Source organism: Perognathus longimembris, chromosome 2 (genome assembly GCF_023159225.1).
Source record: "Perognathus longimembris pacificus isolate PPM17 chromosome 2, ASM2315922v1, whole genome shotgun sequence".
Lineage (NCBI taxonomy): Eukaryota > Metazoa > Chordata > Mammalia > Rodentia > Heteromyidae > Perognathus > Perognathus longimembris.
The window spans coordinates 63,013,963-63,035,787 of NC_063162.1; the positions used below are offsets into that span (position 1 = coordinate 63,013,963).

Here is a 21,825-nt window from a genome sequence, read left to right on the forward strand (position 1 = left end):
TAGTTTGGTTCTCAGTATGGAATAAAACATTAAGAAAAATGCAGTGTCTTTCGGGTTTATAAAACACAGCATCAAATTAGAATTTATACTGACTTGTTAGAAAAACAATTACTTTCTTTTTTACTGACAGGGTTTTTCAATCTAAATAGAATTATTACAAATATTTCTCTCCTAGGGACCAAATAATATATTTCTTTTCTGAAAGCTAATTTGCCTTTCTGTGTTTTAGAATTTGAGGTGTTTTGAGAAAGCTCAAAGTTTGATTTTAATTTTTTAAGTTAGAAGCATACAATATCTCACAAATTAGACTGAGAGGAATAAATTGTAATTAAACATCCTATTTTCCAGGTTTTTTACTATACATGTTAATTTAGTTCAAAGAACTAAAGAAATAGAGTGAGATATTATAGGTTTTGACAATATAAATTCAGTGGCTTAAAGAAGAAAAACTAAAGGGAATAAAAGATATTTAGTATAATGATAGAAATTGCTTAGAAGTCCTGGAGCCTGCTGAAAAGAGACTGAGAATCCTGTTTGAAGTACTTTATTTAATCAAATCTAAAACATAGATGGTAGGAAGTACCATCACATATACCTGTGAGAAGAAGAAAACAATGGAAGACTGAAGGATTTGAAAGAGCTTTCTGAATGAAATTGTTTTATATAAATTATCTTATAGGTCATATATTCTAAGTTAGATAATGCCAACATGCTCTCAAGGCATTTTGTTAATAATTATTTCTGGATGAGTGTAGGATGAAAGAAGTAAAATGGGGAACATTGACCAGGAAGTATTGTACTTACAAGCTGACTTAGAGAATTTTAGTCCCTTTGTACAACTACTTAATAATAATATAAAAAAACCAAAAAGATGTTACTAAAATACGAAAAAAGTTTATCTGAAGAACTGTGCCTTCCTCACTTAATCTTCCTTTGCCAGCATTGTTTGTGAACTTCTCTAGGTTTCTCTTTGTATAGAAGACAGCTAATGATCTTCTCTGCAAGTAACTGAAAAATGACATCAATCCATCCTAATCTGTTAGAATTGCTTCTCTGGTTCAGATTCTTTGCTCCCTTACATGTATGTTTGAAATATATTTTCCATCATTTAGGGTTAAATATTGTAAAAAATAGTTTAAGATGCATGTTAAGGGCTGGGAATATGGCCTAGTGGTAAAGTACTCGCCTTGTATACATGAAGCCCTGGGTTCGATTCCTCAGTACCACATATATAAAAAGCCAGAAGTGGCACTGTGGCTCAAGTGGTACAGTGCTAGCCTTGAGCAAAAAAAGGAAGCCAGGGACAGTGCTCAGGCCCTGAGTTCAAGCCCCAGGACTGGCAAAACAAAACAAAACAAAAAGATGCATGTTAATAAAAAGTAACATATTTTGAGGTTTTACTGTGCTTTGAGCTCAGGAACTTCTACTTTTAAGCCAATGCTCTACTATTTGAGGCATGTCCTTTTCACTTGAGTTTTATTGTTGTTGTTTTGGTGCCTGTCCTGGGGCTTGACCTCAGGGCCTGAGCACTGTCCCTGGCTTTTTTTTTTTTTTTTGCTTAAGGTTAGCACTCTACCTCTTGAGCCACGGTGCCACTTCTGGCTTTTTCTGTTTATGTGTGTGCTTCATGCATGCTAAGCAAGAACTCTATCACTAGGCCACATTTATCTTGGGTCTCATGCTTTTTGCCCATGCCAGTGTCTGAATTCAGTCTTTCTGACCATGTCCCTCTTAGCTGAGAGTACACGTGCAAAACTGTACCACAGAGCTGAAGAGATTTTTTTTAAGTCTGTTTTCTAATTCAGCATTCAGCTGCTCACTGTGGTATTTGAGTTGGTACTGGCACTGGCAAAAAAACAAAAAACTAAGATGCAGAATTGTCCTTAGGAATGAAATTATAGCTAAGCTTTATTTGGACTCAACACTATTATCACTAATAGTTCCTGACATCTCTATGTGCCTAAGAGCTTTTTTTTTTTTCTTTTGTAACAAAAGTGGCATAGCCCTTTAAGCAGACAGATTACTTTTGGCCAGCTGATTTATTTTTTGTTTTGACATAGGCTTTTAGAAAAAAAGTAAATCTAACAAAAAGGAGAAGATCTCTAAATTTATTGACTGCGTTAATAATACTTCATTTTTGTCCTTTCAAATCTATTACTTCCTTAAAAAATGTCATCTTTATTCTCTAACCTCTTAGAAGTGGTAATTCTTCTTCCAGTTAAGGTGGCTTCTAGCCAGTAGAGCAGTTGCTTATCATCTGAGCCATCGCCATATTGTATGAAGTAAAGGGCATGCCAAAGTTACTCTTTTTAAATCATAGACATTTTATATCAACATAAAGAACAGAAATGTCTGTCTGCTTACCAGTCTTAGAACATAGGGTTAAGGCTTTTCTTTGAAATATAATCTACAGATTGGATGTCAATTTTGTCCTTGTTGTTGCAGCTATACCAACTATGTATGTTTTTTTAATGCTTTAAAAGGAAAAGTATACTAGCTCTCAAATTCTACTGTAATGCTGTTAATTGCATAGTTTTATTTAGTGAGAACATACTATTTTATAGGAGCTCCTGATATAAGGAGAATGTTTCAAAAGCAATATTCTATTGTAAGTTTACCCTGAGCTTTCCTAAAAAGAAAAAATCTGCACTCAAATGTGCTGCCTTTTCTTGTCATTATCCTCATAAACCATGTGGTAAATAGCTATTTATGTAGCATTTACATAGTATTAGGTATTATCAATAATCTAGGGATGATTTAAAGTATATGGGAAAATATGATATGTAAACATAGGGACTGGAGCATCCATAAAGTTGGGTATATACTAGTAGGTTCTGGGAACAACTCTCCACAGTTACAGAGAGATGACCATATTTCAAGCCTATATACTAAACTTGGTATTTCCTCCTTAGTTTCATTCCATTGGACCCATTCTTTGGCTGAGTGTGTGTGTGTGTGTGTGTGTGTGTGTGTGTGTGTGTGTGTGTGTGTGTGTGTGCACGCGCTGAAGTTTACTTTGTGTTTTGTTTTGTTTTTTCTTTCCTCCTTTTTTAGAGCCTACTGGGTTGGTGACATTTACAAGACAGAGTCTAGAAGATTTTCCAGAGTGGGAAAGGTAATAATCAAAATAACCATAGACTTGTAGATTAGGACTGTCATACCATGAGAAGATTCTATTTTTTAGCCCTTATAAAGGTTTCTTGACCTCTAATTGCCCTACAGCCAGAGAGTTTCTTCTCATAAGTAACCTATCGATAGCTCTAATTGTTTAAAAAATTATTTTTAAATTAAAAATGAACAGCCCTTTGACTTCTACCATTTGCCTTCCTTTTGTCTTCTGAAACACATTTTGCTTAGAATTAAGAAATGTTTATGTTAAGATTAAGTAAAATTTCAATACTTATGCCTTTTTCATTAGTGGTTATATTTTCTGGCTTTGTTTTTAGGATAATACTAAGGAAAGTGTTTTTAGTATACTAAAATGCAAAGAGCCTAGAAATTGTCTCAATGACAGGAATTTTGAATTTGGTTCTTCATGTCTACTACTTGCAGATTTTTTCTTATGTGTAAATATTGAGAATAATCAATAACTTAGAATTGTAAGGGTTAGGTAGGGGTGGGAGAACTGAACAGAGGGTCTCATGCTTACTTGGTAAGCTCTCTACCACTTGAGCCACACCCCAGCCCTTTTTTGCTTGTTATTTTTTTAGATAAAATTTCATGTTTTGTGCGGCTGGGAATATGGCTTAGCAGTGCAGTGGTTGCCTAGCATGCATGAAGCTCTGGGTTCGATTCCTCAGCACCACATAAACAGAAAAAGCCGGAAGTGGCCCTGTGGTAGAGTGTGTAGAGGTAGCAAAAAGAAGCTCAGGGACAGTGCCTAGGCCATTAATCCCAGGCCCCAGGACTGGCTAAAAAATCATATTTTGCCTGTTCTGATATCAGACAGCATTCTTCCTACCTATTCCTGCCTCTTGTTTAGATGAGATCACAAGTTTGTCCCACCCATACCGCATGTTGGGTCTCACTAACTTTTTGCTCAGGCTGGCCTCACACTGTGATCCTCCTGACCTCTGCCTTCTGATAAGCTAGAATTGCAGTTGTGAGCTACCATGCTCAGCCCTCAAATTTGTTACATCTTTAATACCCTGAGTAGTTAACATATTTCCTAATCTGAAGCAAATTCCTCTCATACTTAAACATAGATCTACTTTTTAAATAGAAGTAAGGAATAAATTTACTACCTAACATGCATCTAGGTTTGTCATTAAGCAGTGCTTCCATTTTCACTTCTAATAATTGTTATAATTTATAATTGTTTCATTTGGAGCTACTGATAAGAAAGAATTACTCTTAAGGAAAGTTACATTGAGTAGGCCTCCCTGCTTGGGTGGTTTCCTGAGAGGTGTTCATCCATCAAAGGCATTTGTGAGGTGAAAGAAAAGCGTACTTCAGAAGGCTAAGTGCAGGGTTGAGATGATTATTAATAGAGAGTAGATAAAGATTAAACATGAAAAGAGAGGGGAAATTTTGAGTCAGAAAAAGAAGAAAACATACAACTTTGGAGTCATGGTATATTAGAAGTAAAAGGATACAGGAAGTCATCTGGCCTGGATACCTACTAGAAATATCTGTTAGCTCCGTAATAACTTAGACAGATTGAGGCAGAACAGCTTGGGAAATTGACTGGAAAATTGACTGTTGTACATCAGTCCAGTCCACTGTTACTTGTTATATAATAACTGTAAGTACAAAAAAAACCTGTGCTCTATTCCCTTCCTTCATTCTTGGTTCTTCTTTGATCTTAGAATAATTAAATCTAAGTTCTAATTTTCTTTAACATTCAGCCCTCCTTTGTGTATCCTAAAAGTGCTTTCTTGACTTTCTCCCACTTCTAACATTGTACACATACCATACATATTATAGTTGCTGAGTTTTAATCCTGTTTTTGACATGCATTCATTAGTTTATCTTAAAATTTGTTTCCTCGAATTAAAAGTAGCGCTGTGCTGTGTCATCAGGCCAGACTGAGTAAAGGAGATTGCTTTTCACTCTGTTAGAGTGACAAGAATTTAGAATTACAGGGTATCATTCATGTCACCTTGGTATTGTATACCTTATTTACAAGGCTTATTAATTTGCCATTAACGTGAATGGACACCCATTTGTATATTGCCATATTGGAGAAAAGGGACAGGTAGAAGTGCAAAGACTAGTGAGGCTTGCCACTTGAATAAAATGCAATCACTTTGCCTCTAAGTGAGAACAAGAATTTACCTTTGACTTTCATAGGTCAAATTTATTTGGTACCTTTTCTAACTAATTTTTATCAATCATTTTAAAAAATGTTTGTTGTTTCATAAGTGAGTTAGAGAATTCAGTTAAAATCAGAGTCCCAAACCTAGGTGCTACTGATCCTTTATTCTTAACTACTTGGGTGGCTCTAAAAGGGATGATTGCAGTTTGAGGCTAGCCCAGGAAGAAAAGTTTTTGAGAACCCCTTCTCAGTCCATAGGTGGGAATGGTGAAAAGCACCTGAAAATGGGAAGATTGCAGTTCTAGGCCAACTCAGGCTGAAAAGTCCACAAGACTCTCAGACCCAAAAAACTGTGCATGGTAGCATGTGTCTGTCATCCCACTTACAACAAGAAGCCTAAAATAGATGTATGCTATCGAGCCTGGGGAGGAATCAAAACCAGGCAGAAATCTGAAAAAATAACCAGCACAAAATAGGACTGGAGGCATGGTTTAGCAGAAGAGTGCCTGCCTAGCAAGCTCAGGGCTGAGTTCAGACCATAGCACCACCATAGATAATCAGTTTCCCTGACTCCACAAAATCAGAGACATGCATGTACTTATCAAGGGAGGATGAAGAAGAGATAAGGATGGTTAAGGATGGTGGGTATTGCCAAGAGGATAGCTGGGAACGAGGAACTTGGAGAGTTTTCTGAATCCCCAAATTTCTGGCATGTTTCAGTTAGCCCTTGGATTGTCAGTACCTAGCTTTAGCCAAGCTTAGTTGATTTTAGAGAGCCACAATAGTTAGTATCTTTGACTTTGAGGCAGGAGGGCGAGGATTTGCTGAGACCAGAACAGGAAACCTGTCGGGCACCTGAGGGGATACTTCAAGCCATACCAAAAGTAAGAACTGTAATATGAAGTCACCAACTTCAGTTGTAGAGAATATTTCTGAACAGATAGAATTTCTGTCCTGACATGACAGTTCAGAGAGTTCTAGATCCTGCTTATCTTTTTAGTAGTTTACTCACATGTGGTCTCTCTGAATAAAATAGCTAGGAAAATAGAATCAAGGAAAGGAAATTTAGAAAAAACAGTGAAACTTAAATACTTTCCACAAGAGATGATAAACTTTTTCTGTAATTGTATTTATTATACTGGTTAAGAGAATGGGCCAATGAGTTAGGCTATCTACATTCAGATCTTTGCTGAGCAGGTTACTTGAGTACTTTCTGTGCTTTGCTTTTCTGACTTTAAAAGGAGAAGTAGGGGCCGGGAATATGGCCTAGTGGCAAGAGTGCTTGCCTTGTATACATGAAGCCCTAGGTTCGATTCCTCAGCACCACATATATAGAAAAGGCCAGAAGTGGTGCTGTGGGTCAAGTTGGAAGAGTGCTAGCCATACAAATAAAGTTTTTGCAATAGAACAGAATTACTTTGCTTAAGGTTATCAGCTCTGCTGGAAAAAATATATACATATATGTGGGTATATTCATATATAATTATATTATTACACACGTACATTAGCTAAGAAGCTAGAGTTCATCTCTGCAAACATTTTACTATGATTTATATTCTTTTATTTAGTCAGCTACTGGGGTAAAAATCTAGTGTGGGAAAAAAGTCATTAAATGCCCCAGTACAATGAAATCAGTTTTTAATATAGTACAAGGCAATCGAGGACATCAGTAATCATAGTTTATTAAAAGAAAATAGTTGTGCCTTTGCATGAGTTACCTAATTAGTTCATCAGTCAACCAAGTCAATACAAGAACATAATACATCAGGAGGTAATAAACAGTACAAGAAATGTATCCAATGCCTAATGTATGAAACTGTAACCTCTCTGTACATCAGTTTGACAATAAAAATTTTAAAAAAAGTTTTGTAACATATATTTTGTCAAGATACTCTCCCCAAACATAAATAGTACCAAGCTGGTGAAAAGTAGAGCATTTAAGCATCATATGATGTATGCCAAATTTCCTACATTAGATTGCCAGTATTAATATAATAATTAAATATCATAATTCTTCAAGGAAATCTATTGAAACTGTTTTGGGAAGAGGAGAAGGGAGAGTGGTAAAAAGCATAAGGTTAATTGGAATATATTGTTAATATGTGTAGAGATGGAGAAGTGAAATCCTCCTCTGTATATCTAATGTAAGCTAATAAAGAAAAACTCCATAGTTCTTAATGTTTTTTTTATGCCTTGCATTTTTCAGCTATCTTAAAGAAGAAAAACTGGCCAGGCACCAACAGCTCACAACTATAGTCCTAACTCAGGAGGCTGAGACTTGAGGATCTTGGTTCAAAGTCAGCCTGGGCAAGAAAGTCTGTGAGACTCTTATCTCCAATAAAATATTCAGAAAAAGCCAGACGTAGCACTGTGGCTCAAGTGGTAGAGTGCTAGTCTTGAGCACGAAGAGACTCAGTGACTGCCCAGACCCTAAGTTCAAGCCCCAGGACTGATGAAAGAAAAAAAGAAAAGAAAAACTTTGATATTATATAAAGGAAAAGCAAGCTTGGGCCAGTGTATGTCTCATTATGGTTTAAGTGTAGATATTCACAGATTTGAATAAGAAAAAGTCTGAAAGGGTCAGTGTCAAGAAATAGTAACAAAATGCATCTAGTTGAGGCAGTTCCAGTGTTGTTGTTGTTTTATAAGTTACCTATATTTTCAGATTTGCCTCGTGTGATTTACTTATTAAAGAACATAAATAATTAAGGGAAAATCTTTTTACATTGTAGATGCGAAAAACCCCTGACACGATTACATGTTACTTATGAAGGTACCATTGAAGGACATGGCCAAGGCATGCTACAGGTAATTGAATCTGTGTGTGTATGTGTATTTGTGGGTGTGGGCGTTCGCGCATGGTGTCATCAAGCCTGATAGCAAAGGGAATTTGAAGACCTATTTGTCTCTTAAAACTGATATTATGCAAAAGCAGTATGATAGCAAAATAACACCAAACAGATCTCTTTGACACTTGGTAATATTGTTATTTTGCCAGTGTGTGTTCTCTGCTTCTTATATGTGCCTCCTTAAACAGCTTTTGACAGAAAGGCTCAAGATCTGGACACCATCAGTCCTCCTGGTTCAGACATTGATTATAGATTGACAGTAGAGGAAGTTCCCAGAGTATGGTCTTGACAAGCCGTCACCAGGCAATGTTACTCTCTTTATAAAGACTTGCCAGACCTCAAATGATGACAAGTTTGAGATGTTTTTCTGCCACCAAGAGCCCTGTTTAGACCTGGGAGGCAGGCATCTAAAAGGATTTGGTAAGAAAGGCCTCTGCTGTTCTTAACTCTGCACAATGAGTTAGCTATGCTTGCTCATGTCTTTTCTCTGTTAAAGAGCCAATAATCTTGTCTGTTCCTTATCCTTGATATTAGTGACTATCATTATTTCAAAAAAATATATTTATAAGAAGTTATCTGTAAGCTGAGTGTGAAAGTGAATGCCTGTATTCCCAGCATGCACCTCCACAGCATAGGAGACTAACAAATTGAAGGGCAAGTTAAAGGACAATCTAGGACACATAGCTGAACTGTGTCTCAAAAACAAAAACAAGTAATACATATTTTAAAAGTTGAGCTTTAAAATATTATAATAGCCAAAACAACTATTTTTCTTTTGAATTATAATGATTTCTTCAAATTTACTGAGATTAAGAAGTCAGTATTTATATTTTTATCCCAAGTTTTTTTTAAGCTTATATATGATCTTATTTATACTAGAATTAGATGATTTTCCTGCTTAGATTCTTGTTTGGTGCTTTCATTGTGTCGGAAGATAAAGCAGTTGTCAGTAACTAGTGTATAAGGCTGGGAATGAGGCTTAGTGGTAGAATGCTTGCCTAGCATGCATGAAACCCTGGGTTTGATTCCTCAGCACCACATAAACAGAATAAGCTGGAAGTGCTTCTGTGGCTCAAGTGGTAGTGCTAGCCTTGAGCAAAAGAAGCTCAGGGACAATGCTCAGGCCCTGAGTCCAAGCCCCAAGACTGACAAAAAAAAAAAAAATAGTATGTAATTGTCCAATATGTATGGTCCAAGTAACTCATGAATCAGATTCATTCTGGGATGGCCTTTTTGTAGACATATTTGTAATTAAAATCTTTACATAAGGGGCTGGGGATATGGCCTAGTGGCAAGAGTGCTTCCCTTGTATACATGAGGCCCTGGGTTCAATTCCCCAGCACCACATATACAGAAAATGGCCAGAAGTGGTGCTGTGGCTCAAGTGGCAGAGTGCTAGCCTTGAGCAAAAAGAAGCCAGGGACAGTGCTCAGGCCCTGAGTCCAAGCCCCAGGACTGGCAAAAAAAAAAAAAAAAAAAAAAAAATCTTTACATAAACAGACCATTTTTTAAAAGTAAAAAGTATATTTATTTTTACCATCTACAGACCATGTTTTGATTAAGACCACCTTTTCCTGGTGATTATTTGAGCTTATGAGCAAAAATACTTAGGATAACTAAATTAATAGTTTATACTTGATTTTGAAAAAAAAAGCACATATTTTAATTTTATTTAATCATACACTTTCTCTTCTTAAAATAAATACTGTTTAAATGTTCTAAAAATATTTTAAGTGACCATCACTTTCCTCCACATTCCATTTTATTACACATTCCATTTTATGCATTTTTTTTCTTTCATAAAGTCTTGGATAAAATACACTTAAAATACCCAAAGTTACTGCTATTAGCACTACAGGAATACTGACCCTTCATTACAGTACAACTCAGCAAGGAGTTATTTACTGCCAGTCAAGGTTGAGGTTCTTGCCTCTTCCCTGCCATGTATTACAGATGACATGTGAGGCTACAGATGACATGTGAGGCCGTGGCAAATTAAAAGAATACCATAAAGCGTTCTAGCACTATTAATTGTTCTCCCAGCCCACACCAGGCCTCCCCAGGAGATTGGGAAATATTGTATTGCAGCTCTCCAAAGATTCTTTCTTGTATAGCAAAGCATAGTCAATTACACTGTTGGCAACTACAAAAGCCTCTCTAAGGAATGTTATTTCTCTCTTCATCAGGTTACAATTCAGAAGCTGAGTAATCTGAACAAGTAGCTTAAAAGTAAGAGACCAGGAAAACAACTGGCTAAAAATCTACAAGTACACTTACGTTAATTTTCACTTATGGGTACAGGTTTCTTGCCTGTTATAGCAAGCGTTTATAAAAAATAGTAACATAAGTACTAGAAACTTTGGTTTTATTAAAGAGCCCTGCTTTTACAGCATATTTATTTCAGTGCAAACCTCTCAAGTAATCAGTGTTGTTAGCTTGTAATCCCAAGAGTGAACAATGGCAGGCATATGGCATGTATTTCACCATCATTATCAGGTAGTACATGAGTTGGATAGAACTTACCTTTTTATTTCACTTATATGCTTTATTCCAGTAAAAAATCTGTTTGTCTGATCTCAAACCTGCTTGATTTCTCATCTCTATTCACAGCACTATACTTGCAGGCATGCAGCTGATCTCTCAGTTCTCATATGCTGTCCATTTCATTTCAGAAATTACTAGGTCTCTTCCCTTCACTTTGCCACTGCCCTGCAAGTATTAAACTAGTCAGTAGTCATCTAGATAATCTCTTTGCTTTTAATTTTACTTTACTGTTGCTTTTAATCTTTCTTTACTAAATTATCATAATAAAACACAGCCTCGTTCTTAAAAGAATCTCTCTCAGAAACACACTTGAATAAAAATTCTCTAGACCTCAGACCATCTTCTCACTGTAACCTTCCTTTTGATGGACTTGACATTTCAGGCAGCGTGATAAATCTGTTTATATTTCCCTTGTATTTCATCTCTCTTCCCTCAGCCCATATGTTGGCTAACTCTACGTAGAATGTCACATCCTCCCATAGTCAGGTTTTAGTTAATTCTATTGTTTGGGAAATATTGAGCGCAACTCATAATTTCATTAATCATCATCTCATTATTTTATGTGCCTGACTCTCATCTAGATTTTAAATCTTCAGAGGCCAGGAACCATGGATTTCTTACTCATTTTTATGTTCCACAGTTCCCAGCATAATGTTTGGTGAATATTTGTTAAATTGAACAGTTTAAGGCATGAATGGCCCAGTGCCTAGAGACCTCATTCTAAGCAATAGACTTGTTGCATTGATTTTTTGGTATTCAGGAATAAAACTCACCAATGTAACTCTGTATAAATTCATTTCAAGAATCTATCAATGGTGTGTTTCAATATTTTCTAATTTTTGTCATGGTACCAAAAAAGTCTTTACTATCTATAATTTCTCTCTTTAGATACTTTTTACATAGCAAAATACTCATGCCCTTGTTCTATTCTTTCGTAAAATAAGCTTTAGATTATTTAGTATACATTACATTTCTTTAGAGAATATGACAAAGTTTAGATCTTACATTTTATAATAGTTAGAGGCATATAAGTCTACCTAGTAAAGTGTCTTTTGGGTATAGCTGTATATACAAGTTTTGAATCTAACTCCTCAGAATAATGGAAGGCAAAGATGGACAACATTTTTCCCATAAACTGAAATATTAGCAGGTTAAATTTACATTCTTTTGAGGCTTGTGTTACTCCTTTGTATCAAGAGGAATTGAACTGTCTTCAGAGTATTCTTCTAACCCTTTATAATGTAACTCATGGCAGAGCACTTGCCTAGCATGCATGGAAGCCTAGATTTGTTTCTCAGCACCACAAAAGGAAAAAATGTACATGTACATAGAGTTGCAGACTACATTTAAAATGTTAACTTTTATTCTTATGCTTCTTACACTAGATTTTCTTTTCTTATCCTTTACTGGGTATATGTTAGAAAAGAAAATTGAGGTTGAATTTGGGACAAAAATTCCATCTCTTTATTCCACAAGAAATAACTTACACCGAAACAGCCAAGTTTTTCAGTTATTTAGGACAAGTGTTTGAGTGCCACATTATCAGAGCAATTTGATTATTTTAAATTCATGTATGAAATACATAAAGGAAACTTGAATAAATGTGGAGAAATTACCTTGAAATCTTTTCAGATGAAGCCATACCTTATAGGACCATAAATAAGGTTTAAAAGCAAGGAGAAATGACCTTGAAATCTTTTCAGATGAAGTCACACCTTATAGGACCATAAATAAGGTTTAAAATTAACAGTTCCTATAAGATTTTGTCTATAAGCTCCATTTTCCAGGTTCCTCGTACATTTTGGGTATTCAAAACAATACAGAAGTGCTAACTGCTATGAAATGGAAAGAGTACAAGCACTGTAACCAATCTTTGTTGGGATGATTACTGATTTGGAGACCAGTTTTCATGGAAAAAAGAAAGATTTGAACCCATAGAATTTGAGCTTCTTTATCAGACCAGTTAACATGCTACATTTTCCCCAATAGGTGGATTTTGCAAATCGTTTTGTTGGAGGTGGTGTGACCAGTGCAGGACTTGTTCAAGAAGAAATACGCTTTTTAATCAACCCTGAGTTGATTGTTTCTCGGCTCTTCACTGAGGTGCTGGATCACAATGAATGCCTTATTATCACAGGTTAGTTTGACCCTATATATGAATGACTGTCAGGAGGAATGGAGGCTACTCAGTAGAGCTTTTCTCTCCTCGGAGCATTAATCCTAGAATTTTCCTTCATTTATACTTGCTTTTTAAAATTTAGTCTTACTTTTTTAAAGTAGTACTTCTAGAATAACACATTTCACTCCACACACTTTCTTGGCACTGAATAGCAAGGGCAAAAACTATTCAGTTACCCTCCAGTTTGAAGTTTTATGCTCTTAAGATTTGTCTAGTTGTGGGTCCCTTTGGGTTATCCTAATTTGGAGGTCACTCCACTTCTTTATTTTTTTGGCCAGTCCTGGGCCTTGAACTCAGGGCCTGAGCACTGTCCCTGGCTTCTTTTTGCTCAAGGCTAGCACTCTGCCACTTGAGCCACAGCGCCACTTCTGGCCGTTTTCTGTATATGTGGTGCTGGGGAATCGAACCCAGGGCCTCATGTATACAATGCAAGCACTCTTGCCACTAGGCCATATCCCCAGCCCCATCCACTTCTTGATTGTTTAAATTAATGTTTGTCATCAATTTTGGTATATTTTTGGCCATTATTTCTGCCCCTTTCTCTCCTCTCTTGAGTTCCACATGTTGGAACATTTGATAGTGAACTCAGGTTCTGTTCACTTCATTTTTTTTTTTTAACCAGCACTTGGGCTTGTACTCAGCTCCTGGACATGCTCCCTGAGCTTCTTTTGCTCAAGCTATCACTTGAGCCATAGCACCACTTCTGGCCTTTTTTCTATGTATGTAGTACTGAGGAATCGAACCCAGGACTTCATGTGTGCTAGGTAAGCACTCTACCACTAATCCACATTCCCAGCCCACTTTATTCTTTATTCTTTCTGTTCCTCAGACTGGATAATCTCAGTCTATTTTAAGGTTAACAACTTGTTTTGCCTGCCGTAATATCTAGTAAATTTTTTGTTTCAGTTGTTACATTTTTCAATTCCAAAGTTTTTGTTATTCCCTATAATTTCCTTCAGTCTCATACTTTCCTTTAGTTAATTTGGTACAGTTTTCTTAACTTCTTTCAACAGATTTTAAATACTTGACTTAAGGTCTGTTTCTAGTTTTATGTCAATTTCTGTTGACTGCTTTTTTTTCCCTAGTTATGAGCCATATTATCTCATTTTTTTTTTTTTTACATTTCACTCTTATTTACCTTTTTTGTTCCTTTTTTGGTAGAACTGAGGTTTTGCAAGGATTGCTAATCACATGAGCCTTGTCCTCAGAGCATGTGTCATTTTTTGGTTACTGTTGATTGTTGCCAAAATGTTGTACATTTTAAATTATATATTACTGTAACCCTGGAAGTCAGATTTTTCTCTCATCTCAGTTCTTTTTTGTTTAATAACTTTGCTAGTGGAATTCTGTAAAGTGTACTCTTTCTTCTTTGTTGTCGCCAGTGTTTCTCCTCAGTTACGATAGTAATTACAGATTTCTATAACTATGTGGAACTTCCAGCTTTTGTCAAAGTGCTCTGTACTGTGTCTCTCTTCAACACTCCACCAGGTCATTGATAACTCTGCATTAGCCTTCACTTCCTGCTGCCGTAGAACCTCAAGGTCAGTGAGTGAGATTGCTGTGGTCCTCTACTCTGTCCTGGGCAAAGCCCTGGGTGTGCTTATGGTCTTTAGATTACCAGAAATATGTTAAAACTTTTCTAAGCTCCTTGGGAACATTGTTCTTCAATTTTCCCTTTGAAGCTTATAGCTAGCTTATTATTTGCCCCAAATGATAACTACCTCCTCAGGTAGTCTCATTGTTAAGCACTTTCCTGTGCTTGTTTTCATCTAACCTTTGGGGATTAAGTTTTGCACAAGTCAACTAAACATAGCCTTGCATGAGGTCTGAGGTCTTCCAGAGAAACATGTTAGGTCTGATAATGACATTTCCCTGAGAATGGGCTTCTGAAGGAGCTTCAGTATTCTTTTGCCTCCTCTGGTGGCTGCTGATTCTCCCTGTGATTATATACTTTAGAACAGTTGTTTCTTTGAGGCTGCTACAGAGCTTTGGAGACTGATGGGAAATAGGGAAAGTTAGAATGCCACTAGCTTGCTGTTTTTACCAAGATTCAGCCAAATTTCCTGAAATAAACACTTCTAGATTGTTTTATGCCAAGGCTTAATTAGCCAAGGCTAATTTCCTCAGTTGATTCTCATAATGTCCTCATTAAAGGAGAGTTTTCAGAGGTCTTTACTTGCCACCATTTTTCCTGATATGACACTACCTTTGTGAAGCATTCCTTAATTAAAAGGCTTTCAACAAGTTACTTTCCATCATTTAAACAACTTGGTGTTAATTCTTACCCTGTGATTCCACTGTTTTGGTGAGTTTGTCCCACCCTAAGGAAGAATCATTCTAGACTTACTTTTGGTCTTTAACTTACCTGTAGCTATTGTGAAATGAATGGAAAATTGCATATCTTTGACACGCCTTCAAATCTGCAGTTACCTCAAGCTAAGGACATTAAAGGTGACTTTTTACTCAGCATTCTTCCCTCATCCACTTAACTTTATTGTAGTGCCTCCTAATTAATATCTGTGATGTGATGTTCCCTTAATGGAAATGGCCATTTCATCATGTATTTGATGCCTGGATTCTTGCCATCTCTCTTCTTAGGAGACTCTTAACCTTGCCCTGCAATCTATCTGCCTGATCAATTCTGTTCCTTCAATGATGCATCCAAGCTCAGTGAGCTAATGGCTGTGACTGTGCTGCTTGAATCTATAGAAGAGTTTGAGAAATTGGAAATAAATTAAATTTATCATCATTGTGGGACATCTGGTTGCTATCAGACTTTTAAATGAATATGAAACAGGTCGTGCAAACAGGAAAATACTCTTATTCAGAAAGGATCATCCCTTTGTTTACTGTGGTTCTCCCTGTGGCTGCCAAGAATTAAAACCTTTTGGTAAGTGAGGGTGGAGGGAAAGAATTAGAACTCCATTTTTTTTCTCAGTCATTTGTTCCTCCACCAGCAAATAGCTTCAATACTGATGGGAGTTCACATCTTCTGTTAGGGGAGCACATAAAGCAGATGCCTAGACATGAAAACTCAATTAACAGAGGACCAGAATTCTTAACATACAATCTGCAGTGGATCAGATTATCCCAAACATTGCCCTGTCCTTATGTCTTAGATTCTGGACATCAGCAGAGCTGGCAGAGCTGACTGCATGGGGACACTATTGCTTATTATCCTGATACCATCTTGTTACTGAGTTACAGTGCTGTGGATGCCCATCCTTAACAGTCCCATTGCTATGACACCAGATCAAGTTCAGCCAAAATTTTCCAAAAATGCTTGGAAATTAAAGACTTGTCTTTTCTAAATTTTTATTAATCAGGATTGAAGACAAGAGTGTTCTACCTAATACATAATCACTACCCTATGGATGAGGCTAGTAATACAGGCTTTCATATAAACCATCTTTCCTAGGACATAGTCCTTGATAAGTAGAATTTTTAAATCTCCAAATAGCTTTTTCCCTATTCATTAAAAATTTGTATTTGTAGTAAGAGAAAATAGAAATGTTTCTTATTATGTCTATGTTAAGATGAGTTCCTTCCCCTTTTTTCTTAAGTGAAGGTCTATCTTGACTGGTGACATCTTATAGGCCTCTTCTAAGGAAAGCTATCTCAAAGACCATTCTTCTTATCACCATTTACCTTTATGTTTTCATTGTATTTTATTGATTTAAATGTGAAACACAAGAGAAGCATACATTTTTCAAAACAGCTGATGTAATTGTAAATGATACCTATTTAAAAAATCCAGTATCAAGTTTTAGAACAAAAAATTTTTTGTTTCCTGTGCTCTAAGGAAATATATCTAACCTTATTTTCCTCAAAGAAGACTAGGACCTTCATCCTTACTTGAAATAGACACATGCTAATTTCTATATTTTACATTTTATTCAATTTTTATAAGATGAAACAAATGTTTGTTTTTATAATTATGAGTTCAAAATAGGCAGAGTTCTTCATTTGCCTTTGCTTCTATTTTGTCTAGTGAGCAGAAACAAGAAAAGAACCAATGTTCCTGGCTTTCTTGGTTCCTTTCAGGTCTGTAGTCTAGGCTGCTCTTAATCCCTGTGTAAGTCAAATATCTTTGTTTTCTCTTCTGCTTTACAAAGTTAGGTCCAGCATCATCAATGTAGGCTGCTTTATGGCTTTGAAAAAATTTTAACTTGGTTTTCTAAGCAATTTTGTGGGTACAAATATAAGATAAAGCTGAATTTGGATAATCTTGACCTAACCTTCTGAGTTTGATTATCCAAAGTTACCAGGCTAGTAATGACATAGAAGTCTTATATCTCATCTCTAATAGTGCTCCTTCTACCTTGCTGTGTTGGCTTTCGACGTGTGATTTTCTTTATATGGACCAATTATTTAGAGTATTCTGATTACATATTCCTAAATAGTATTTTAATCTTACTTAATACAGTGCTCTGTTTGGCTCATTTTTATTAGGCAAGTATTTACTCAACAGCTTTTAAATTGTTAAGTGAGGGAGTCAGATTATATAAAGCAGTTTTATTGGTATATAATTGATACACAGTAAAAAAAAAGATTATACTGTGCAGTTAAGTAAGTTTTTCTATGTCAATAAAACTGTATTTAACCCATGTATTTAATTACATTTTTTGTTGTTGCGATGTGAAAGAACATATATTTTGGAAACATGTTTGTGGGCTGGGGATATTGCCTAGAGGCAAGAGTGCTTGCCTCGTATACATGAAGCCCTGGGTTCGATTCCTCAGCACCACATACATAGAAAACGGCCAGAAGTGGCCCTGTGGCTCAAGTAGCAGAGTGCTAGCTTTGAGCAAAAAGAAGCCAGGGACAGTTCTCAGGCCCTGAGTTCGAGCCCCAAGACTAGCACCAAACAAAAGGAGTATATTGAAGACATAGTACTCTCTTACTCCTTAATATTAAGCTGTATTTCCTAAGGATTATAACATTCTCTTACATCATCACAGCAGCATTGTCAAAATCAGATATTTAACATTAATACATTATTGTTGGCTGATCCCTAGGCTATATTTTAATTTTGTTAGTTATTCCACTGTGTCCTTTACTATTTTATTTCCCTCAATCTCCAACCAATCCACTTACTGTCCTTTAATGGGTGCATTCTGCACCTTTCCATGTGTTTTTCCACTGTGACATTCTAAATTATATAAGTCAATTACTCTGCACATTGTCCCTCCTTCAGGGTTTGTCCAGTGTTTCTTCCTGATTAGATGCAGCTATTTATTTTTGCTAGGAATTCCACTAGCCATCTAGCCTGTTCTATTTGGTGATGGAGTATATGAAGAGTCAGTTAAGGTAGGTTCCATTAGAAGCCTATTATCAGACTAATGGTTTTTTAGTTAATTTTTGTACATTTTATATACTTTGAATGACAACATCCTGTCTTCAAACCCTTAACTCTCACTGTTCTTCTAACATTTAAGTGTTCTGTTGTAAGGAAGGACTTTTCCTTCTTCCTTGTTTACTTACTAATAGTTGTATAGACATACAAATACTTTATTCTGTGAGCTATAATCTGTTCCTATGATCTGTTTATGCTAATCTGTCCCAGATTGGAACAGGAGCTCTTTTGAGTGGTATTGTCTGCTCCTTTGACAGCATTATTTCTAAGTATAATTCCTTTCTCAGCATAAAAATACGTTCCAGACTTACCTTCTATATTCCCTGCACTTTCTCTTTAGGTTTTTGAAACTGAGATTTGCACTAGGACATAATGTTCTACCCACATATGGGTCTCTCTGACTCTATGTGGATACCTCCCATTCTCACTAGCACCTCAACACATGACAGTCTTCTCCTTACTAGACTTGGAACTCTCTTTTTCATCTTTCTCTTTTCCATCTTTCTATTTGTTTTCTCATTAGCTTAGGCCTTGAACAGACAAATGGGGTTTAGAACTGATTTTTTTTAAATGCCACTGCAACAAAAGCAATCTTAGAGTTCAATACTTTTTTTAAATTCTTTTCTTTCCTTTCTTCCTTTTCTCCTTCCTTTCTTCCTTTTCTCCTTCCTTTCTTAAGTAAAATTTCCACATGCTGGAGGGCTAGGAATATGGCCTCGTGGTAGACTGCTTGCCTCGCATACATAAAGCCCTGGGTTTGATTCCTTTGCACCACATACATAGAAAAAGCCAGAAGTGGCACTGTGGCTCAAGTGGTAGAGTGCCCTGGACAGTGCTCAAGCCCTGAGTTCTAGTCACAGGACTGGCAAAAAAGAAAAATTACATATTCTGGAATGTATAATGTTAAACATATACTGTGGCAGCACCTGTCAAGACAGAGAAAGTGTCTCTCCAGCACCTCAGGAAAATATCCTTGAGCCCTTTTCTGGTCAATCTCTATACCAGACCTATGAACAGATTTTTTTCCCCACCAGAATTTCATGCAGATTTATATCATATATTTTTCTGTCTTGTTACTTTACTTCTGCATAACATATATGAAATTCAGCTGTGTGTTTAAGTGTATTATGGTATGGAACATGCTTTGTGAAGGTCCTGTTGGTAGTCACTTGGATGGCGTCTACATTTAGAGGTCACCTTAGGCTGCTGCCCATGTTGTATGCTGTCAAGTGCTACTCTAAGTGTGACTGTAAAGGTATTTTGTGTGATTAAAGTCATAATCAGTTATCAAGTAAGTAGGTCCAGGATGTAGTTCAGTTTAGAGTGTGTGCTTATTAGTATGGTCTGGGTTCAGTCCCCAGAACCAGAAAACTAAACAAACAAAAGAGTGAACTATCTCCATTTGCAGAGGTGATAATTGTTTATATACCAAATAAAGGAATCACTTGAAAGGAAGGTTGAGATGTAGCAGAGAAAGCAGGGGTAGTGGTGGTGGAGAGAATACTCCTAAGTCCCATTTCGTAAAATCAAAGGTGTATCTATTTACTAGTAGAGAACAGAAGACTTCTCAAAAATCCATCAAATATAAGGGCAAAACTTATAAAACTCTATGAGTAAATTTATAGTAGAAAACTCATTGAGAAAAAGACCTAAATGAGTAGAGAAACATACCATGCCTTGGGGGTTATAAGACTCAATATCGTTCCAATGTTAAATTTTGACTCAGAGTCTCCTTAATCCTAAAGATAATCCTAGAAGCACATGTGTATGTGGCTGGGATTGAACCAGGGCTCTGGGCTTCTAGGCATGTATTCTGTCACTCGAGCTTTAGTTACTTTGTTTTTCTTTCAAAAATAGTCTCCTCTCTGTTTGGCATTGGTGGAAGGCAGATAACCTATTTCATTGCTGAGAGGAACTGGTAACAGCAGAGTCTCTGCCTGTTGAGGTTGAATGTGTCCACCTTAGTCGTCACATGAATAGTAACTGGTTGTTTGTTTCAGGCACTGAACAGTACAGTGAATACACTGGGTACGCTGAAACCTACCGGTGGGCTCGGAGTCATGAAGATGACAGTGAAAGGTGTATATTCCTGGCATTCATGTGTTGCTGAAAATGAAAATGTGTGGACTTAGCCTTAGTGCACTCTGTATCCCTTTACCTCTTTTCCAGCAGTTGAATCTTCTTTTTAAAATGTAGTATTACAGGGTAATTGGCAGTCAAAATAGTATTATCCCCATATATATTATGAAAAACATAGAACGTATAATCAGTCTAAGGTAAAAATAAGCAACGCAAAGTTATGCGGCTCTTTACCTATGAGTAGCCTATTGGGAGCAGTGAAGGTTATCTTCCATGTGCCCGACTTAATTAGAGGCTGTTCTAACTAGAATTTAAAGCCTTTGATCAGCTTATTTAGCTGTCCTTAATTTCTTTGAGATATCAGATAGATGGGAACCTGTGTTGAAACAGTTTGCTAACTGCCCCGCAGCAGTGACAACAGAATCTTTGTGAATGCTGCAGGTTTTGTCCCTTGTTTTTTCTTGAAATAAAATTTACATTTCCACATCCTTACTTTCTCACCAAATGGTATAGTTTGGTAGAGGTTAGAGATTCTGTATTGGGAATTATACATGTTTTGATAATTATCACCTCAGCCCTTCCTACTTTCCAAGCAACATGTTATTGTCTGGTTTGATGTCTTTGGTTTTTTAAAAATAGTTTCTCTCAGTTAGTAATTGAGCACAGTAGGTAGAATTTGAACTGAATCAGTAAACATTTTTTTCACAGCCTCTGGGCAATATGTAGTGATGCTACAGCCTGTTGATGTAGAGCAGATCTCAAAGCAGAGGAGGGGAAAACACAGGCTTGGATATTCTTGTCTATTCCCAAATCCTTTAGCTTCTGAGTCCTGCTATAAATGAAGCACTGTTTACAATATGTCATCTGGTGTTGTCTCTTCACTTTACTACTTAATGCCTTTGAATCTAAAGTTAAAATGGTTTTCTGCCTTCCTACTTGGCTACGATCTGTGATCACAGTTCATTTGTTTTTAATACTTTAAAACTGCCTAAGTGTCCACAAGCTGGCCTCTCTGAGGGCTTTGCCAAGGGACTTTGCTTGTTGCTTATCTTTCTCCCTTTCTGCCCCATCCCAGGGATGACTGGCAGCGACGTTGCACTGAGATCGTTGCCATTGATGCACTTCACTTCCGACGCTACCTCGACCAGTTTGTGCCTGAGAAAATGAGACGTGAGCTTAACAAGGCTAGTATAACCTTATTGCTGAGTTCATCTGGTAGCTGTCATCTATTTACTGCCATTTTATTAATGGTGAAATTGATGCTTCCTGGTAACTCTTGCAGTGTCAGTTCGTCTGCCTGCTGCTTGCTCTCCTGATTTAGTGGCTCTGTCAGCTTGAACAAGATGTACTTTCCATTTCATAATTGTTTGATTTTGCTTGATGTTAGCTTCACACATGCATTTATCTCATCAAGTACTTTTAGCTGTTTGAAGCATTGTCGTTGTGTAGCCATATAGAAATGAATTCGACCTAATCATTTTCCCCCCAAGGGTCAGTGGCATTTTCTCTACAAGGTATGCCATCAGAATTTAACAAGAAAAACCAAAAAAGTGAATTATTG

The 21,825-nt window shown here is 36.6% G+C and overlaps 1 protein-coding gene across 3 annotated transcripts in view; it reads left to right on the forward strand.

Annotated features, from left to right (window-relative positions):
* Positions 1–21,825, forward strand: part of Parg (poly(ADP-ribose) glycohydrolase) — a 120,548-nt gene that overhangs the window by 74,462 nt on the left and 24,261 nt on the right. For all 3 annotated transcript variants that reach the window (XM_048339291.1, XM_048339293.1, XM_048339292.1), the window contains 5 exons: positions 3,055–3,115; positions 7,990–8,065; positions 12,640–12,787; positions 20,186–20,264; positions 21,340–21,448. In XM_048339291.1, the coding sequence (XP_048195248.1) occupies positions 3,055–3,115; positions 7,990–8,065; positions 12,640–12,787; positions 20,186–20,264; positions 21,340–21,448 (473 nt within the window). The remainder of the gene's footprint in view (positions 1–3,054; positions 3,116–7,989; positions 8,066–12,639; positions 12,788–20,185; positions 20,265–21,339; positions 21,449–21,825) is intronic.